At 33.6% G+C, this 15,923-nt stretch overlaps 2 protein-coding genes across 2 annotated transcripts; one reads left to right on the top strand and one right to left on the bottom strand.

Annotated features, from left to right (window-relative positions):
- Window positions 1–4,515: 4,515 nt before the first annotated feature.
- LOC123706993 (serine protease snake-like) lies at window positions 4,516–9,087 on the top strand. The gene is made up of 9 exons (XM_045656711.1): window positions 4,516–4,692; window positions 5,262–5,323; window positions 5,390–5,501; window positions 5,849–5,911; window positions 6,258–6,376; window positions 7,175–7,363; window positions 7,690–7,909; window positions 8,119–8,276; window positions 8,690–9,087. Exons 1-9 carry the CDS (start codon window positions 4,635–4,637, stop codon window positions 8,948–8,950), a joined length of 1,242 nt encoding a protein of 413 aa, XP_045512667.1. The 5' UTR covers window positions 4,516–4,634; the 3' UTR covers window positions 8,951–9,087.
- LOC123706995 (serine protease snake-like) lies at window positions 8,689–13,446 on the bottom strand. The gene is made up of 10 exons (XM_045656719.1): window positions 13,347–13,446; window positions 13,231–13,280; window positions 12,666–12,768; window positions 12,143–12,205; window positions 11,720–11,814; window positions 10,363–10,542; window positions 9,912–10,131; window positions 9,614–9,777; window positions 9,089–9,291; window positions 8,689–8,781 (listed from the first exon to the last, which is right to left on the bottom strand). Exons 1-9 carry the CDS (start codon window positions 13,378–13,380, stop codon window positions 9,106–9,108), a joined length of 1,095 nt encoding a protein of 364 aa, XP_045512675.1. The 5' UTR covers window positions 13,381–13,446; the 3' UTR covers window positions 8,689–8,781; window positions 9,089–9,105.
- Between the last annotated feature and the right edge of the window lie 2,477 nt (window positions 13,447–15,923).

The following is a 15,923-nucleotide window of genomic DNA, read 5'->3' as shown; positions in this document are numbered from 1 at the left end:
AAAAAGATCATGTTCTAGTAGTGTTTATTGACTACAGTAAGGCATTCGACACATTAAAGCACAGCGTAATCCTACAGAACTTAAATGACTGCGGAGTACGAGGAAACCTGCTCAAGTGGTGTGAAAACTATCTGCAAGACAGAACTTATCGTGTTAAAGTGTGCAACGAAGAAAGTTTTCCAATATCTATTACAGAAGGTACGGCTCAGGGCTCAGTCATTGGGCCTTTACACTACCTTACCTACGTTAACACATTACCTAACATAATAAATTATTCTCAGATATTCCAATTTGCAGATGATACATGCCTAGTAGCCGCTGGGCCTAACATCCAAGAAGCAGAAACAATTCTACAATCTGATTTCGATACATTGGCTAAATGGTCCCACGACGTAGGACTTGTACTAAATCCTAACAAAACAAAGTTCATGCATATCCGATCCAGTCACAATCTAAGCTCACGTACACTTCTCATCTTAATCCTACACAACCACACATGTGCACATTCTTATAACTCGTATCCCAAAAGCTGCAACTGCAACGCCTTAGAATTAGTTCATAACCATAAGTACCTGGGGCTTACAATAGATGACCGAATGTCCTGGAAAATGCACATTAATTCTGTCTGTGAAAGGCTAAGAGCGATACTTGCCAAATGCACTTTAATAAAAAATAAAATACCTCTTAAAACTCTGCTACTATTATACAAAGCACTAGCCGAATCCATTATAACATATGGACTTTCAAGCTATGGGAGAACATGCAAAACTTATCTAAATCAAATATTTGCAATACAAATACGTATTTTAAAAACAATTGCTCCCATAAAATTAAAATCACAATATAAAGATTACTACAGAAAGTTATTTGCATTTTTCAAAATTATACCTATACACGAGAAAGTGCAACTAGGATTATTAAATGAAAACTACTTTACAGAAAATTACCTCAAAACAATTAAAACTCACTATCACTATTCAACACGTAGGAAATTAAAAAACGAATTTCTATTACCCAAATACAATAATTTATATGGGAAAAAAACATTAGATTACATTATTGCAAATTTAAAAAACTCGATACCAGCTACACTTCTTACTAATATAACAAGAAACAATATCAAATTTAAATTAAAAAAATACTACATAAGTCAAACAATTATAAATTATTCATAACAAAAATTATGCTATATACGTCATTAAAACATATTCGAATATAGAAACTCATCCTGTATGTAAATGAGAATTCTCGACAAGAACAGGTTTCTTGCATCGGCTATCTATCGTGCAATTTTAAATCGCTTGAATGGTTTGATTGTTATAAATTTACAGTTTATATGTCACTGGCCTTAGTATATATATGTTAATGATTTAAATATGTTCGACGTCCTGGTCGATAGAAAATAAAATCTCCCGATTGACTTATATATTCTGTGATACTCAAACTATCCAGATATATACTTACAAAATACATAAAAATTATGATAGCAGATGTGGATTTCGATTCTACAGGAGCTATAGTACATGTGTTCATGACTCAGAGGTTGCATAAAATAACCCAGCTTAAAACAACTGTCAGATATACACACATATACTTAAAGTCATACATGATTTTTCTTGAATTAGATTTAACATTAAGAGTATTTTTTCTTAAATTGAGATAGAGACTAGCGTCAGATCAACTTTGTCACAATCATATTTAATTATGAAGCTTATTATTATCAATCGAAAAAATGTCCCACGAAAAGAGCGTGCATTTCTTATAAGTCCGGCAACACAGTTTCGAGCCTTCCGGCAATGTGCAGCGGTATCACTTAATAACAGGTGATCCTATGGCTCTCCGATATATAGACGTTCATCCCCAGTTAAAAACATATTGAAATACCAATAGTACAAGTGATGTCATAAATTTACGAATTTGATACAAAATATTAGGTCCTTACATATGAAATTGGCGTTTTGTATGGGAGGAACAAAAAGTCGAATATTTTTAAATATAATATATCACGGGAATCAATAAAATCTGTGAAGGCGATTTGGACTGCCCCATCAGAGTTAATTTTTTTCCCTTGCAAGAAGTTGTCTAAATTTCGAAAAAAATGGTAATCTGTTGGAGCAAGGTCCGGGGAGTACGGAGGATGTCTTAGACATTCCAATTGAAGCTCTTCTAATTTGGTAGCCGTCTGTTTTGCAGTGTGTGGTCTAGCGTTGTCGTGAAGTAGCAGTGGCGTGGAGCGATTGACCAGCCTAGGTTGTTTAGCCGCTAGCTTTTACATCATGATTTGCAATTGCTGACAATAGACATCAGCCGTAATAGTCTGGCCAGATTTGAGAAAACTGCAATGAATAATACCGGCACTAGTCCACCAAACGCTTACAAGTAACTTTTTTGGGGTTAATTTTCGCTTGGGGCAGGATTTGGCTGGCTGGCCAGGATCCAACCATTGCGCTGAGCGTTTCCGATTACAGTAAAGAATTCATTCATCACAGGTAATGATTCGGTTTAAAATACCTTCATTATTGTGCCGGTTCAGTAATGTAACGCAGCAGTCAACGCGCGTTTGCCGGTTTGTTTGAAAGGTGGGTACCTCACGAATTGACTGAAATTCGTGAGGTACCCACCTTTCAAGCTTTTTAATCTTCCCAATTTGCTTCAAGTGAATTAAAACAGTTTTATCACTAACACCGCAGCCTGCAGCTAACTCGGACGTGGTTTGTGATGGATCCGCTTCCACAATAGCCTTCAATACTTCATTATCAACTTGGGTCACAGGCCGTCCACGGGGCTTGTTCTGCAGGCCGAAATTTCCAGGACGAAAACATTGGAACCAAAAACGAACTGTGTTTTCTTTTGCAACATGACCGCCATACACATCATTCACCCTTCGAGTCATTTCCGCAGCACTAGTGCCACGGCGGAACTCGTACTCGTAAATAATGCGATACTTTAAGTTTTCCATTTTGTAAAATGAGTGACGCAAACAGAAAAAAAACAAATGAATGACGGTCATCGAAGCACAAATACATCAGTAAATAGCTGTACAAATTTGAATTTGAAATTCCTAACCAAAAAGTGGCCAGTACGACAAAACGCCAATTTCATATGTAAGGACCTAATACATCTGAGTAATATAAAGCTTGCTGGAGCAAATAATGCATAATAACTACGTGAATTGGAACCTGTTTACAAGGTCAAAGTAAAACGCGAAGACGATGTTAGCTGCTCAAATAATAATACAACTTAATACCAATAATATTGTATATTAATATACATGTACGTTTAATAATATTATTGTTATACTTGTGCTAATACATACATATATGTACAAATTGTAAAGTCCGTATTTAACATTTTGTAATATGATATGATAATAAGTTAAAGTTTAACAAAATAATGATTTTATGATAATAAAGCCTTTTGTTATACTTTAACTTATTTAACCAATTTTTGTAAAGTTGCATATAGTGGATCATTTTTCGTAAAATAAGGTCATACAGAAGTTCTTACGTGTGTACACTAGTACACGCACACTTTTTTTATTAACGTAACATTACGATCCTTAAATAATATGTCATTATATTCAAGCCAGGATTGCAGAAAGTGCTAACAAATAGTCAATGAAAACAGAATCTATAAATCGGCACATAGTCCGAATAACGGATATCCGATGGGGCAATGGAGGCCGAGGAGAGGTCAGTGAAGCGTTGAAGCCTCCCACTATGTGGACAGACCTGGTGAGGGAGGAAGGAATATTGGATGCAAAGCACAGGAACCAGTCGTACCTATGCCCAACATTCCTGGCTAAAATGACGACGAAATCGCCAACCTATCTAAAACAGTTTATGGAGGTCCTTTTGAGTTATGTTATTTTAAATACATATTTACAATGCTGATAATATTACTAAACAAACAGGAAATGTGCTTCATTAATTGGGATAACATTTGTATAATAATGCCATCCATATAAGGAAGAACGCAATTTATGAGCTAATAAAAGCATTTTTTTAACTTATTGTACAGAATAATATAATAAAATCATTATTTGTTACACTACAAAACCGCTGTGGTTTGTAATATATAGTCCAATACAACGTCCAATATACAAAATTTGTTATTATGTATATATTTGGGCATTTAGATGTCATATTAGAATAAACGTTGAGCCCCTTTGTACGTCAGTTTAGGGGTTCACTTCCTCAGTGAAGCGTTGTGGTTGGTTAAGTGATCACTGATCATAGCTTGTGTCGCGATTTTGTCGCTGGACTAGATAATCCAATTATAGTTTCATGCTTGAACATTTAAATCGTTTGTTTCTCAGAGAAACAATAAGTGTATTGGTAATCAAAGAAGGCCGTTTGTCTACCGGTCTAAAAAAATATAACCTTTGTGTTTAAAGGGTTCACGGTCAATGCTTCAAAAAATTCTTGTTTTAAAAAAGAATTATTAAATTAACACAGTTTACCTGGATCTCTAAATAATAACACTTTATTTATTAGCAAGCAAATTTTTAATTTACTTAGATACATAAGTATAAGTATCTAAGTAAATTTAAGATTTTCCTTATAACAAATGTGCGTTCACCAACAAAGCCCGCTTGTGGTTAATTACATTAATTAAATTATAATTATTTAATTATGTTCTATAAACTGTTTTCACTTACCTTTGTATGTTTAATAAGTGTGTGTAATGGAGGTAAGTTGTCATAAAAAATGACAGTTCAGATTCCATTTTTCTCCAAATATGTAAAAAAAAGCCTTTATTCGAGTACCAGTCCATATCATTATTTTTAACATGGGTACACGACCTCCAGCGAGTGAAGGTCACTTGTCTCTCATACCCGCCACCATTTTTCAATCCTTCCCGCTATCCCTTTTTCTCAACTTCCCAGGTTTCTAGTGGGTGTCTTTTATTTTAAATCTAAATGCCAAGTGAATTTTAGCCTCTGAAACAAGCGTCCCAGATCCCGACATGTTTTAATGCATTTCGATCGAGACGCGAGAAGCGTTCTTCACATGATACAAAATCTTATTAAGTTACACAAGGGCTCTGTTCTAAATAATCGCCTCCGATAACCAATGCGAAATTTTTATGTTATGTTTTTAAAACATGGCCATTCTTCGCCGCAAGACCCCGTTGTTTTAGAATAACTGTGTTGTTGTAATTCATATCTGATAAACCATCATTTAGAAAAATCGTAAAGACGTATACATCTAGTTACTATACTATGTCACTTTAATACTACCTACACATTTCTTTTTCAGACGTTGATACCCTCGATTTTTCAAACAGTGAAGTAGAGAGCATCATTTTGGAGGCATTAAAGGTAAAACATTTTTATTAGACCTTCAATTTGTTATTTGTGTCATATATTCTATTATTTTATATTCAGAACAATGCAACTGTATTATCGGACTTTTCAAACGCAACAGATGAAGTATGCAAGCCTTTGGCATCCGTCGAGCCAGATTTCGATAGGCCAGGGCAAAGCATAAGTGAAACAAGTATGTATTTGTTTAGATACCGAATTACCTATTTCTATCTTTTCAATCCATGGAATAATCCACAACCTCTTAAATTAAATATGCTTATGTATCGTTCTGTAAAATTTCGTCAATTTTTGAGAGTTTACATAGCTTTATAAGGCTAGTGGAGGCTAAATAGTAATCACATTTATTTTATAAACATAATTCTATATCAACAGGTTAATGTTACAGGTTAAGGTTACAAATGAACTATGTTGTTGTATGTTTGGTGACTTAATTAATTCAATGGCAAGCTCTGTGGAGGTGTGGAAAGGACGTACTGGATTTCTTATGATCTTTTAATAAATATTGTATTATCATTTCAGAATGCTTGCAATACATGTGGAAAGTGAAAAACTTAAAAGATCAAGACAAAGCAGACGAAGATTGTAAGTTTATTATCGCTATAAATAAATACATGTAAATTTTGCTTCTATGACGCGTCTACTGCCTCCGAAGTTCAGTTGTCTCGTTGTTTCATTATCGCCATTGCTACATATTATGTACAGTAAAAAATATGTTTAATAGTAATTGAAGTAATATTTTGACTTTAGTTTAACACTAATAAGAAGTATTTGTAATAGTTAATTGGAATGATTTGATTTGTAATTGAAAATGCACTTGCTTCATTATTTCAATTTTTAGTTTACTTGACTTTACTAAGTAACTGTTTACTAACTCTTTTATACTAAATAAAATCTTATTAACATATTAAAGAGGGGTTCCTTTTTTCAGGCCGCGTTTATCTCATATCTCAAATAAAGCGAGGTATAATTCCTGAAATATTAATATTTATTCCTCCAACAGTCATATTTGGTGGTAGGGATGCTAGACCAGCTGAATTCCCTCATATGGTACGTACTTAATTGGAAGTAATTAATTTAAAAGCGAAAAGAAGAGAAACAAATCTAACAAAAACTAAAAACTACTATACTAAAACAACCGTTACAACTAAATCACTTCTGTATCTGTTTCGTGATGATTTATTTTTCTTAATACACAAGGTAATCAGCCTTCTTTGTCTGACACACGCCGTAGACATTTATGGGTCTAAGGCCTGACGGTTTCCTCAAGATTTTTTCCTCACCGTACGAGTGAGTATTGAGTTAGTCGGGACTTGAACCTACGACAAGAGTTGCATTGAGTACAAGTAGTACTCATAAGAGCAGTGTTGATCTAGAGGTAGAGACATAAGCGTGCGATCACGTCTGTGCACCAATGGTGAGTCACTCATTCGGTTAAAATAAGTATTGTGATCGTGTCGACGAGTGTCAGGCACAAGGATAATCACCTACTAGATTATAACATTCTATCGACGGAACTATAGAAGATATCACTAACGATGTGACGCTGGTAACCTGCTTCTATAGTCCTATTATAGTCACCAGCTTCTTATGAGAGCCAGATATTAACTTGTCATAAAGCAAATAATTACATTTTATTATTATCAATAATGACCATAGAAATGGATGCCTTCTGAGACTGTAGCGCCACTTTATTATCATTTGTGTTAGTTAGTCATCAGCGTCACGTAAAGAGATATTCAACTAATGAAGCACTTAAATTTAATTGACATAATCAGTTAGATCAATCAGAATTTAACGAGAACGATGTCAAAGTACTATAGGTAGTCTGTTATTTTTTGTTACCAGGGAGCCATAGGATGGCGAGCGAAAGACAAACCTAAGTGGCATTTTAAATGTGGTGGATCATTGATAAGTGAAAAATTTGTTGTAACCGCTGCTCATTGCACTTGGCTTTCATTGTATCATCATTATGACGTCAGTAATAATACACCGGAAGTTGTGCGATTTGGTGTAGAAAATATAGAGGATGATAAGGTTGTATTAAGGCTATTAGTACATTGTCTAAGAATATACGAATATATAATAATGTATGTTGTTAATGCCACAGCAGATGTTTTCGAATGTGTTTAGTACTAAAATATATTTTCACACTTACGACTTATCTATAAAACTTTAGTATTCATACAAGCTTTTGGAAAATAATGACTGAATCGAAACAGTGCGAGGCAACTCAATTATAAAAAACTACTTCATAGGTCTTCTGTAGATTCCTATAGATATATAAAAAATTAATATGAATATGATCGATTTTATTTGATTTAAATTTTTTAAAACACCCAACTAACGTTTCCATTTTTCAGTTTAATTTATACGGAAATCCAATTGATGTGATAATTAAAAATATAATTAGACACCCGCGGTATAGGCCCCCTCGGAAGTATTTTGACATAGCGTTATTGGAGTTAAAGAGCAAGGTCAAGTTCAGCCTTAAAGTACATCCTGCCTGCTTGTGGACGAAGCCATCCACGCGTGAACTCGGCACTAGAAGTATTCTCACCGGATGGGGTCTCACAGAACATGGTTAGAATTCAAAGTGTTTAAGATTATAAGCTTTTCAGAAGAAGTTGTTTGACTGTATACTACTTCTTGTTGCAGTACAGGATCATTCGGATGTGATTTTTTGTGTACTTGTCAACTTCCTCGTTATTATGATTGAATCATCAACCGCAAATCAAAATCAGCACAGTTTAATTTAATTTACCCCTATCACCTTAATATTTTTGTTACAGGAAAACCTTCAACTATTCTTCAGGCTGCTGTGGTGGATGTGTTAAATACTAAAAAGTGTAACTCCCTCTTGCACAGCTCTCGGAATAGAAACTGGCATGGTTTTGCTAAGCACCAGTTATGTGCTGGCAATTTAAATGGAAATGTTGACACATGTCAGGTATTTTAGTAATTTTGGTGTCAATTTTTGGTTCAAATTTTCACAACAGTTACATTTCATACATTACCAGGCATTGCCAGGCCTGGAAATCATGCAACAACATTGGTCTGAGCTTTAGCTATAGTATGGCTCGCAAGTATTGATGCCATATTTTTTATTAAAACCAATTTCAAATTCAATTTGAATATAAAATTACATTTTGCGATACATAAATCTGTACTTTTCAAAAGTCAAAAGTGAACGAAATGTATTGGGACTTACTTGAGACACAAATGTCACCAATAATCATACATCTCTAGATAACATAATTAAGAAATGCGCTATACTACGAACTTAATTATTGGACTATAAATCATGAGCAAAATTTTAATTTAGTTCTGTATAAATTTAAATTTAATTTATTTTTATTCCAGGGAGATTCAGGAGGTCCCATACAAGTGAAGATAGAATCTGGATCAAATTCGTCTATAAATATGGTAGTTGGTGTGACATCATTTGGGATCAACTGTGGACAAAAGAATCGACCCGGAATTTATACAAAAGTTTCAAATTTCATAAAATGGATAGAAAATAACGTATGGAACAATAATGTTACGGAAATTAAGGAGACTAAAGTGACATCACTTTTTAAGAGGAAGAATGTCACTTTGAGTGGTGGTCTGGTAACATTTTAACCAAATAATCTGTACCATAAGAGAAAGAGAAACAAAGAAGAAATTGAATTTAAGTTCATAACACTGCTTAATATATTTCTGGCTAGTTTATAAGCATACTAGATAATTACAGTCAAATCATTTTTACTAAAGAAATACCTTATTTGTTTTTTTAATCATAACCCTCTCCAGACCACATCTTCTATCCAGTCAGTAAAACTGGCGATCCTTGTGTATACCCCAGGAATGTTTTTCTGAGCACAGCCAGCACCAAAGGATGTGATTCCAATGATGTAGTGCATTGACCCCTGTGACTTTACTGGTAAAGGTATCTTTACCTGCAAAGGTCCACCTGAGTCACCCTAAAAAAATCATTTATATAAATAAAAATACATTGTACTTAATATTTTCACAGAATATTACCAATAATACTTTGTATATTCAAGAATGAAGCGATTTCGACTATAATAAAAGATTATTTTCGTTTTAATATCATTATAGATTCAATAAAGAAACAAAATAAATGGCCAGGGCTGTAGTAGGTTTATAAAACCTAACATTGAATTTCAAAAGTAAATCATGATTCATCACCACTCCATAAATCACAGGTGCGTGATTCATATTATGTTATTAAACACGTAATTTATCAGACGCCCATGTTGCAAAAAGAGACCCACTCCATACCTGACAAGCGTCAACCCCTCCCGCTAGTTTTCCAGCACAAAGCTGATGCAAGTCTAGTCCCCTCCAGAGGCGATTAGAATAGAGCCGAAGTAAACTTTGACATTTGTCTGAATCAATAATGTCAACATCCGCTGCTTGTAACTCTGGGGATGTCTTCCTTCCACCTGGAATTAAATCAGAAAATAAACGGAACAATCTCCTCATTCACAACAAATATAATTCATTGAATTATTTACTTTTAACATTTTAAATACTCTCATCGGGTTTTAGTAATTCCTGTAGGATGTCTTTGATTTACCTGATTCTATGACTCCCCATCCTGTAAGTGTCGCCTTTGTTCCAAGTTGGCTTGTATCGTAGTTGGTCCATAGACAAGCTGGTTGAACTAATTTTGTGAACATAAGCTCAGTCGTTACTTCAATAATTGCAATGTCAAAGTATTTCTTGGGCGGACTGAAGTTCGGATGTTTTACAATTCTTTTGATTTTCACATCTTGTGGATAGACTCCATTTGAAAACTGAATAATAATATTGAATGTACATTAGCGAGTAGGTAGGCTATCAATTTAAATTAAACTTTAATAATATTTACACAGCAATCTTGTTTAACGAGAAAGTTCAGTAGTTGTATTTTTTAATGAGTAAATTTAAAATATTGATTAAAATTATAATCAGTTTTTAATTCTGTTGAGCCAAATATCGAGTATGTTAATAACCTAAAATAAATATGGTCACATGGTCTTACTCACAACATCAGCAATATTCTTATCTCCTAGTCTTACGATCTCCGGTTCAGGGTTCGCCACACTGGTGTCACGCGGAGATACTTTAGAGCAGTGAGCAGCAGTGAGCAGGAATTTTGAACTGATTAAGGAACTGCCGCACTTAAATATCCAGGTTCCAACAGCAGCTTTCCATCCTACAGCTCCCTAAATAATCAGTATTACATTTAAATAATTGTAGTTTCACTCAATGTTATTAATTTTGTTTTATTTATCCAAAATCTTATAAAAACCAAATATAGTTTTATTTAGTTTTTATCAAGTACAGCATGTTAAACACAGTTTATAAGCTGATATTAAAACATAAGTTGGGTAATTTGAAAATTTTGTAATAAAATACTAAAACAGTCCCAGATTTAATCAGAATATACAAACACTAGAATACATCAAAGTTAGATCATCATTATAAATTCTACACTTATTATTATATTATATAATTATAAAATTGTCCCTTAATTCCGTCAAACTTTATAATATTTTTGCAAAAATCACAAAATCTTTATATATAATTCTTCTTTTAGTGGCTCTCCATTATTTTGTTGCTATGTTAGCCGTGAGTCTCGTTAAGAGAGTCTTGTCCTGTGCCAGATACAGCACTCTTCCACAATCGCAATATGCGTCAACTTTCTAGTGTTATGAAGCCATGATTTTTTCCTTCGTCAACTTGCCGATTGCCGTTTATTTTACCAATTATAATTAATTCAAGGAGGTGGTAGCGATCATGGAGCAACACTTGGCCCGTGTACGCAATTTTCCGTTGTTTGATGATTTGCATAAGTTTGTTGTTCAAATGACGACAGCAGATAATTTTTAATTTTTACGGCAATTTTTTATTTTGATACCTAATTCCCTGATCAAGACTACTCTCTACTACTTCTACTGGTTTGTAACGCAAGTTCCCAACCTTTATTGCCGCACTTGTTTCAACGTCTTTTCTACTACAAACAGGTTAGTCTTGTTCTCTGTAATTCAATACATGTATTTTCCATCTACAGTCTAATTTCCCATCTGAAATTATATTTTTTTAACTGACTAGAATTTAAATAATATTATCTATATAGGTTTTATGATTTGTTAACAAGCAGTTTCAAAAATGGAATTTGCAACGTTCCTAAATTATACAAATTTGTTTTAAACCTCTGAGCATAACTGTCGTCAAAGAGCCGGGAAATGTTCGTATCTCCTTGCTACTACTAATGACGAACTACGCTGACGGTTATGCGTTGTCAAAAAATCATTTAATCATAAAAGTTATCACTGGTATCACCAGCTAAAAGTTATATGAAATTATTAATTCTAAATAATGCAAATAAATATGACATACCATATGGGGAAATTCACCTGGCGTGGTGGGTCGACCAGCAATCACATAAGGAACGGAAGGTATACCACGTTGATGCTTTCTTATCCACTCTGAACCTTTTAATTAATTATTAATTGCTTTAATTTTAACAAAAAGAGGTAAGGAAAAATTATTTTCTAAACTATATGCATACCTTCACGTTAAGTTAAAAAAACACACGTAACAAAAAAGCAAACATATCTGATGTTTGCTTTTTATAATAATATATTTAAAACTACATTCATAAAAACTAAACCAGTCTATTTCCACTCTCTTATCTAAAGTTTGTTAGTTCGTCTCTTTCGGTGAAGTCTATGTTTACGTTGTGACGAAAAGTGACAGATAGTACATAAGCTAAAACGGTGAATTATTTCTTTAAACAAGGGGTTGAGTCACTACACTTACATTTAGTAGTTCTTGTTATGTCGTCCTGTCTTTTCTTTGTCTCCCAAATGTATTCATAACACTCTGAAATTTGAATTCATCTTAATATTAATTCTATAGATAAAATATAATCCTCTGTAGATCCGAGTATTTCTATTTCCTTAATTTAGTCCCGACGCCTGATTCTTATAAACGACATGGAAAGTCCCTTGTTATAGGCATGTTACATCATGAGGATAAGGTAAAGTTGGTTTCTTCTTTACACGGTACGAAACTACAATATGAATAAATAATTGACTAAAAAGCCTGGAACCTATCAATATTCAACCCGAAATAATTATGTATCTTGAATCTCAAAGTTTTTGTGCGTTAACAAATAAGCCATTAGGCGATAAGTGTAAGATTATAAGAAGTGAGGGGGGGTATATTTGAGATGTATTAAGTCTTCTAGTTCTATTAGAAAAGGTATGATAATATTAATAAATAAAATGAATCTGCAGTAATATATTTCATCAAAGAGGAGTGATACGCCATAGAAACTTACTTGCTTCACTAATTCTTCGACCAGGTGCTGAGAAGTCAGGCTTAGGTGGTGCGGTATTGTTACATGGGTTTTCGGATTCATCGGCTCTTGCTTTTATTGTAATCTAAAAGTATATTTTTGTCTGTTTATACATATTTAAGCAACTCCAAAAAATTATGGTTTATATTATGAAATGATTGATTTGCAAACTGCAAATTTTTGAAGAGTCATGTTGATCTCTTTTATTCTTTTAATTAAATTTTTAGAACATGTAAATAATAAATATAATATACGTACGTCATTTAAAGTCGTACAGTTTTTACTTTTTCTTATAAATACCCCGTGCACAAAGTGTAGGTATTGAAACTTCTTAATATGGAATAATAGAAATATTTTGCGATTTAATTGTTTTATAACGTTGTTCTTAGAGGTGAAATACATTTGTAATAAATTTAAGCGAATTTCATAAAACTTTCAATTTTCATTTATATAAAAAATAAATTTAGGTATGTCACAAAGTACTAAATTTTTAAATCGTCCAAAGGAACCCCTTAACAATATACAATGTATAATAAGAAATACATACATGTCCCAAACTTGTATTTAATATGTTGGAGCCGTTTACGACATATATTACTGAAAAAAAATCATAAATCATAACACTGATCTCACATTATCACACTTCTTATAAGATAAACAAACCTTCAAACAACGTTAATACTATTAATACTTTCATTTTCACAATTTTAATTGATCTCAAATATTTATTTGCTAAGATGTCGCGATGCAATAGGTATGCTACCGTACACTGGAGTCAACTGAAACTAACATATCATTGGGTTGGAACTATACTAACATAATCTATAACGGTAATGCCCCGAACGATGGAATACTTTATGAAAACCTGTTTTATTGATACTAAAAGTAAAAGGTCTAAAAAAGGCTTAAGGTCAGTTGTAATTTATAAGTGCATACCAACAAATTATAATTTGTTAGTTCTGGTAGCTGTAAATTTTTTTATACATTCATAAATTATAATATAGTATTCTCGTTTCCGAGAATAACCAATAGGTTAATAAATTAATAGGTAAATAACTTATATTCGTTATAGGTGACAGTGTGTCAGTTAGTTTTAATAACTCAAGATACAGTTTTTTTGCAAATCAACAATTTATCAAATGTATAGTAAATAAAAGGATATTTTAAACGTGTTTTAATATTTATTTATTTATTTACCAAGCCACAGATAAGAAAGAAAAGAAACAAACTGGAACCCATGTGTGGCCCTGATAATAGGTACACGCCGCTACCCTGTCCAAGTAAATATAGCAAAAGAACCTAAGAGAGTGATAACAGAATGCCCTTCCTATAATAATCGGATAGGCAGTCCGAAGTATCAAGATGAACGATCTAGCAGGGCCTTGCAACAGAATTCACCGCATATTTATTTATTACGTAAATTATATATAACAAACAAGTATACTAAAATACATATAGCCAAATATGAAATACATAATATGTATTTACAAAGGGAAAAAAACCAATAAAAATTATTAAATACATTTAACTAAGTAGTAACCAATTCGGCTGTGTTGAGTGAATGTAAGAGGGTGTGTATGTGGAGTAAGCTCATGATGCAGCTGATTTAGCGCTATGGATATTCTTAATACATACAAGCATATCCCGCGATAGCATAAACAAGTGAAGGCTCAAATATCGTTGTGTGTCCTGGCTGCGCAACAAAAAATTGATTTTTTTGCAATGTTGGTGTTGATGTGAGGAACGTGAAACGAAACACGATTACGAGTCTCGTAGGCGGGAACTTGGAAGTGCAATTTTTCTAGAAGTTGTTGTGTAGAACATTCTTGCCATTCTGTTTAATTTAGCGTAACATCCTAAGATGGTTAGTAGAGATAAAAAGTTCAACGTCTCAAACCTTTACAAACAGAAATGTTCAATATAGTACATAAGGTGAGTCAAGAAATTTGATTTTATAGAGAAAGTATGATCCAGCAAACTAAAAAAGCATAGCAGCGTCCCTACGATAATTAAATAGCATAAAGTAATAGTGTTGTAGACCATCACTAAACGAAGGATTTTTTTTCCCGCAAGGTTGTCTTTAAAAAAACTCTGCCTAAACAGAACACACCTCATAGTGGGGGTTGCACATGACACTACAGTATTCCAAATTAATTCGCACAAGAGCATTGTATACAACAATCATAGTACTGGGTTTCATCAAAACTTAGCAGTTGCGTAAAATGGAACCCCGAGGTTTCATGCTTTTTCTGGTAATGTCGATTGTAACTTGAACTTTAGTTTAGTGTTTTTTTTTCACATAACAAACGGGCAAACACGAGCTCGCAACCTCCTCAGGCTATTCAAATGCAACGAATGAAGTGCATAATTCGATAGGCTAGGGCAAAGCATAAGAGAAACAAGTATGTATTTGTTTGAATAGCGCATTACCAACCTTATCAATAATCCAGTATTGCTCTATGGAATAAGCTACTCTGTTATATTCAAGCAGGCAATTGAGGACGACTTAATTGCTAGCATAGATAGTGTTTTGACGCACGACCTACGACGCTTAAACTAAAGGCCAACACTGCTTTTGTGTCTTTTTAGGCACCAGACTTTCACAAAGATAACAATTAGTGAAAAGACAAATATTTTTTTTTTATTATTAATGATCAAAAAAGCATCTGAGGCCATTTAGTATTAGTTAGTCATTAGTCGTGTAATGAGAGAGTAATTCATCTAATTAAGCACTTAAATTAAGCACAGTTTTAGTGCCCATATAATCATAATATTTTTTGATTGCAGGTAAACCTTCAACTGTACTTCAGGTTACTCTGCAGTGTATGTGCTGAATATTCCGTCCATGCGTCGAATTGTCTCTCTCCCTAAAATATGGCCAGAGGGCCGATGGCTGACCATGCGTGATCCTCGTGAACGGGTGCTACTTGTGGTGACTGGTCGTACTTGAATACGTGTATGCGGTGATGTTAGTCATTTTAGACTATGTATTTGCGTGTTGTTCCCACGAGTATGTAAGTGTGTGCTCCTATTTTACCATGCCTGCTGCAGATGTCATGTGGAACATGGTGTCATGGTTGCAGCTCCTTAAAAAGAGTGGCGGAGAGTTTATTGCCAGTTCTTCTCTTTCGTTCTACGCCCTTGATTTGGGAACTGGCAGTAAATGTAACATTAGAAGCATTTAATGTATATTTTTTATTGACGTTCATAAGTGTACATTGTGTTACCTATAAGAATAAA

This window comes from Pieris brassicae, chromosome 3 (genome assembly GCF_905147105.1).
Source record: "Pieris brassicae chromosome 3, ilPieBrab1.1, whole genome shotgun sequence".
Classification (NCBI taxonomy): Eukaryota; Metazoa; Arthropoda; class Insecta; order Lepidoptera; family Pieridae; genus Pieris; species Pieris brassicae.
This window is presented reverse-complemented; position numbering and strand designations above follow the sequence as displayed.

Coding starts and splice junctions, on each gene's coding strand:
- LOC123706993 (XM_045656711.1), top strand. CDS start 4,635: ATGTTCTATAAACTGTTTTCACTTACCTTTGTATGTTTAATAAGTGTG. Junction 5,324..5,389: donor TCATTTTGGAGGCATTAAAG/GTAAAACATTTT, acceptor TTTTATATTCAG/AACAATGCAACTGTATTATC. Junction 8,277..8,689: donor GAAATGTTGACACATGTCAG/GTATTTTAGTAA, acceptor TTTTTATTCCAG/GGAGATTCAGGAGGTCCCAT.
- LOC123706995 (XM_045656719.1), bottom strand. CDS start 13,380: ATGAAAGTATTAATAGTATTAACGTTGTTTGAAG. Junction 10,132..10,362: donor ATAAGAATATTGCTGATGTT/GTGAGTAAGACC, acceptor ATTATTATTCAG/TTTTCAAATGGAGTCTATCC. Junction 9,778..9,911: donor ATGGGGAGTCATAGAATCAG/GTAAATCAAAGA, acceptor ATTTAATTCCAG/GTGGAAGGAAGACATCCCCA.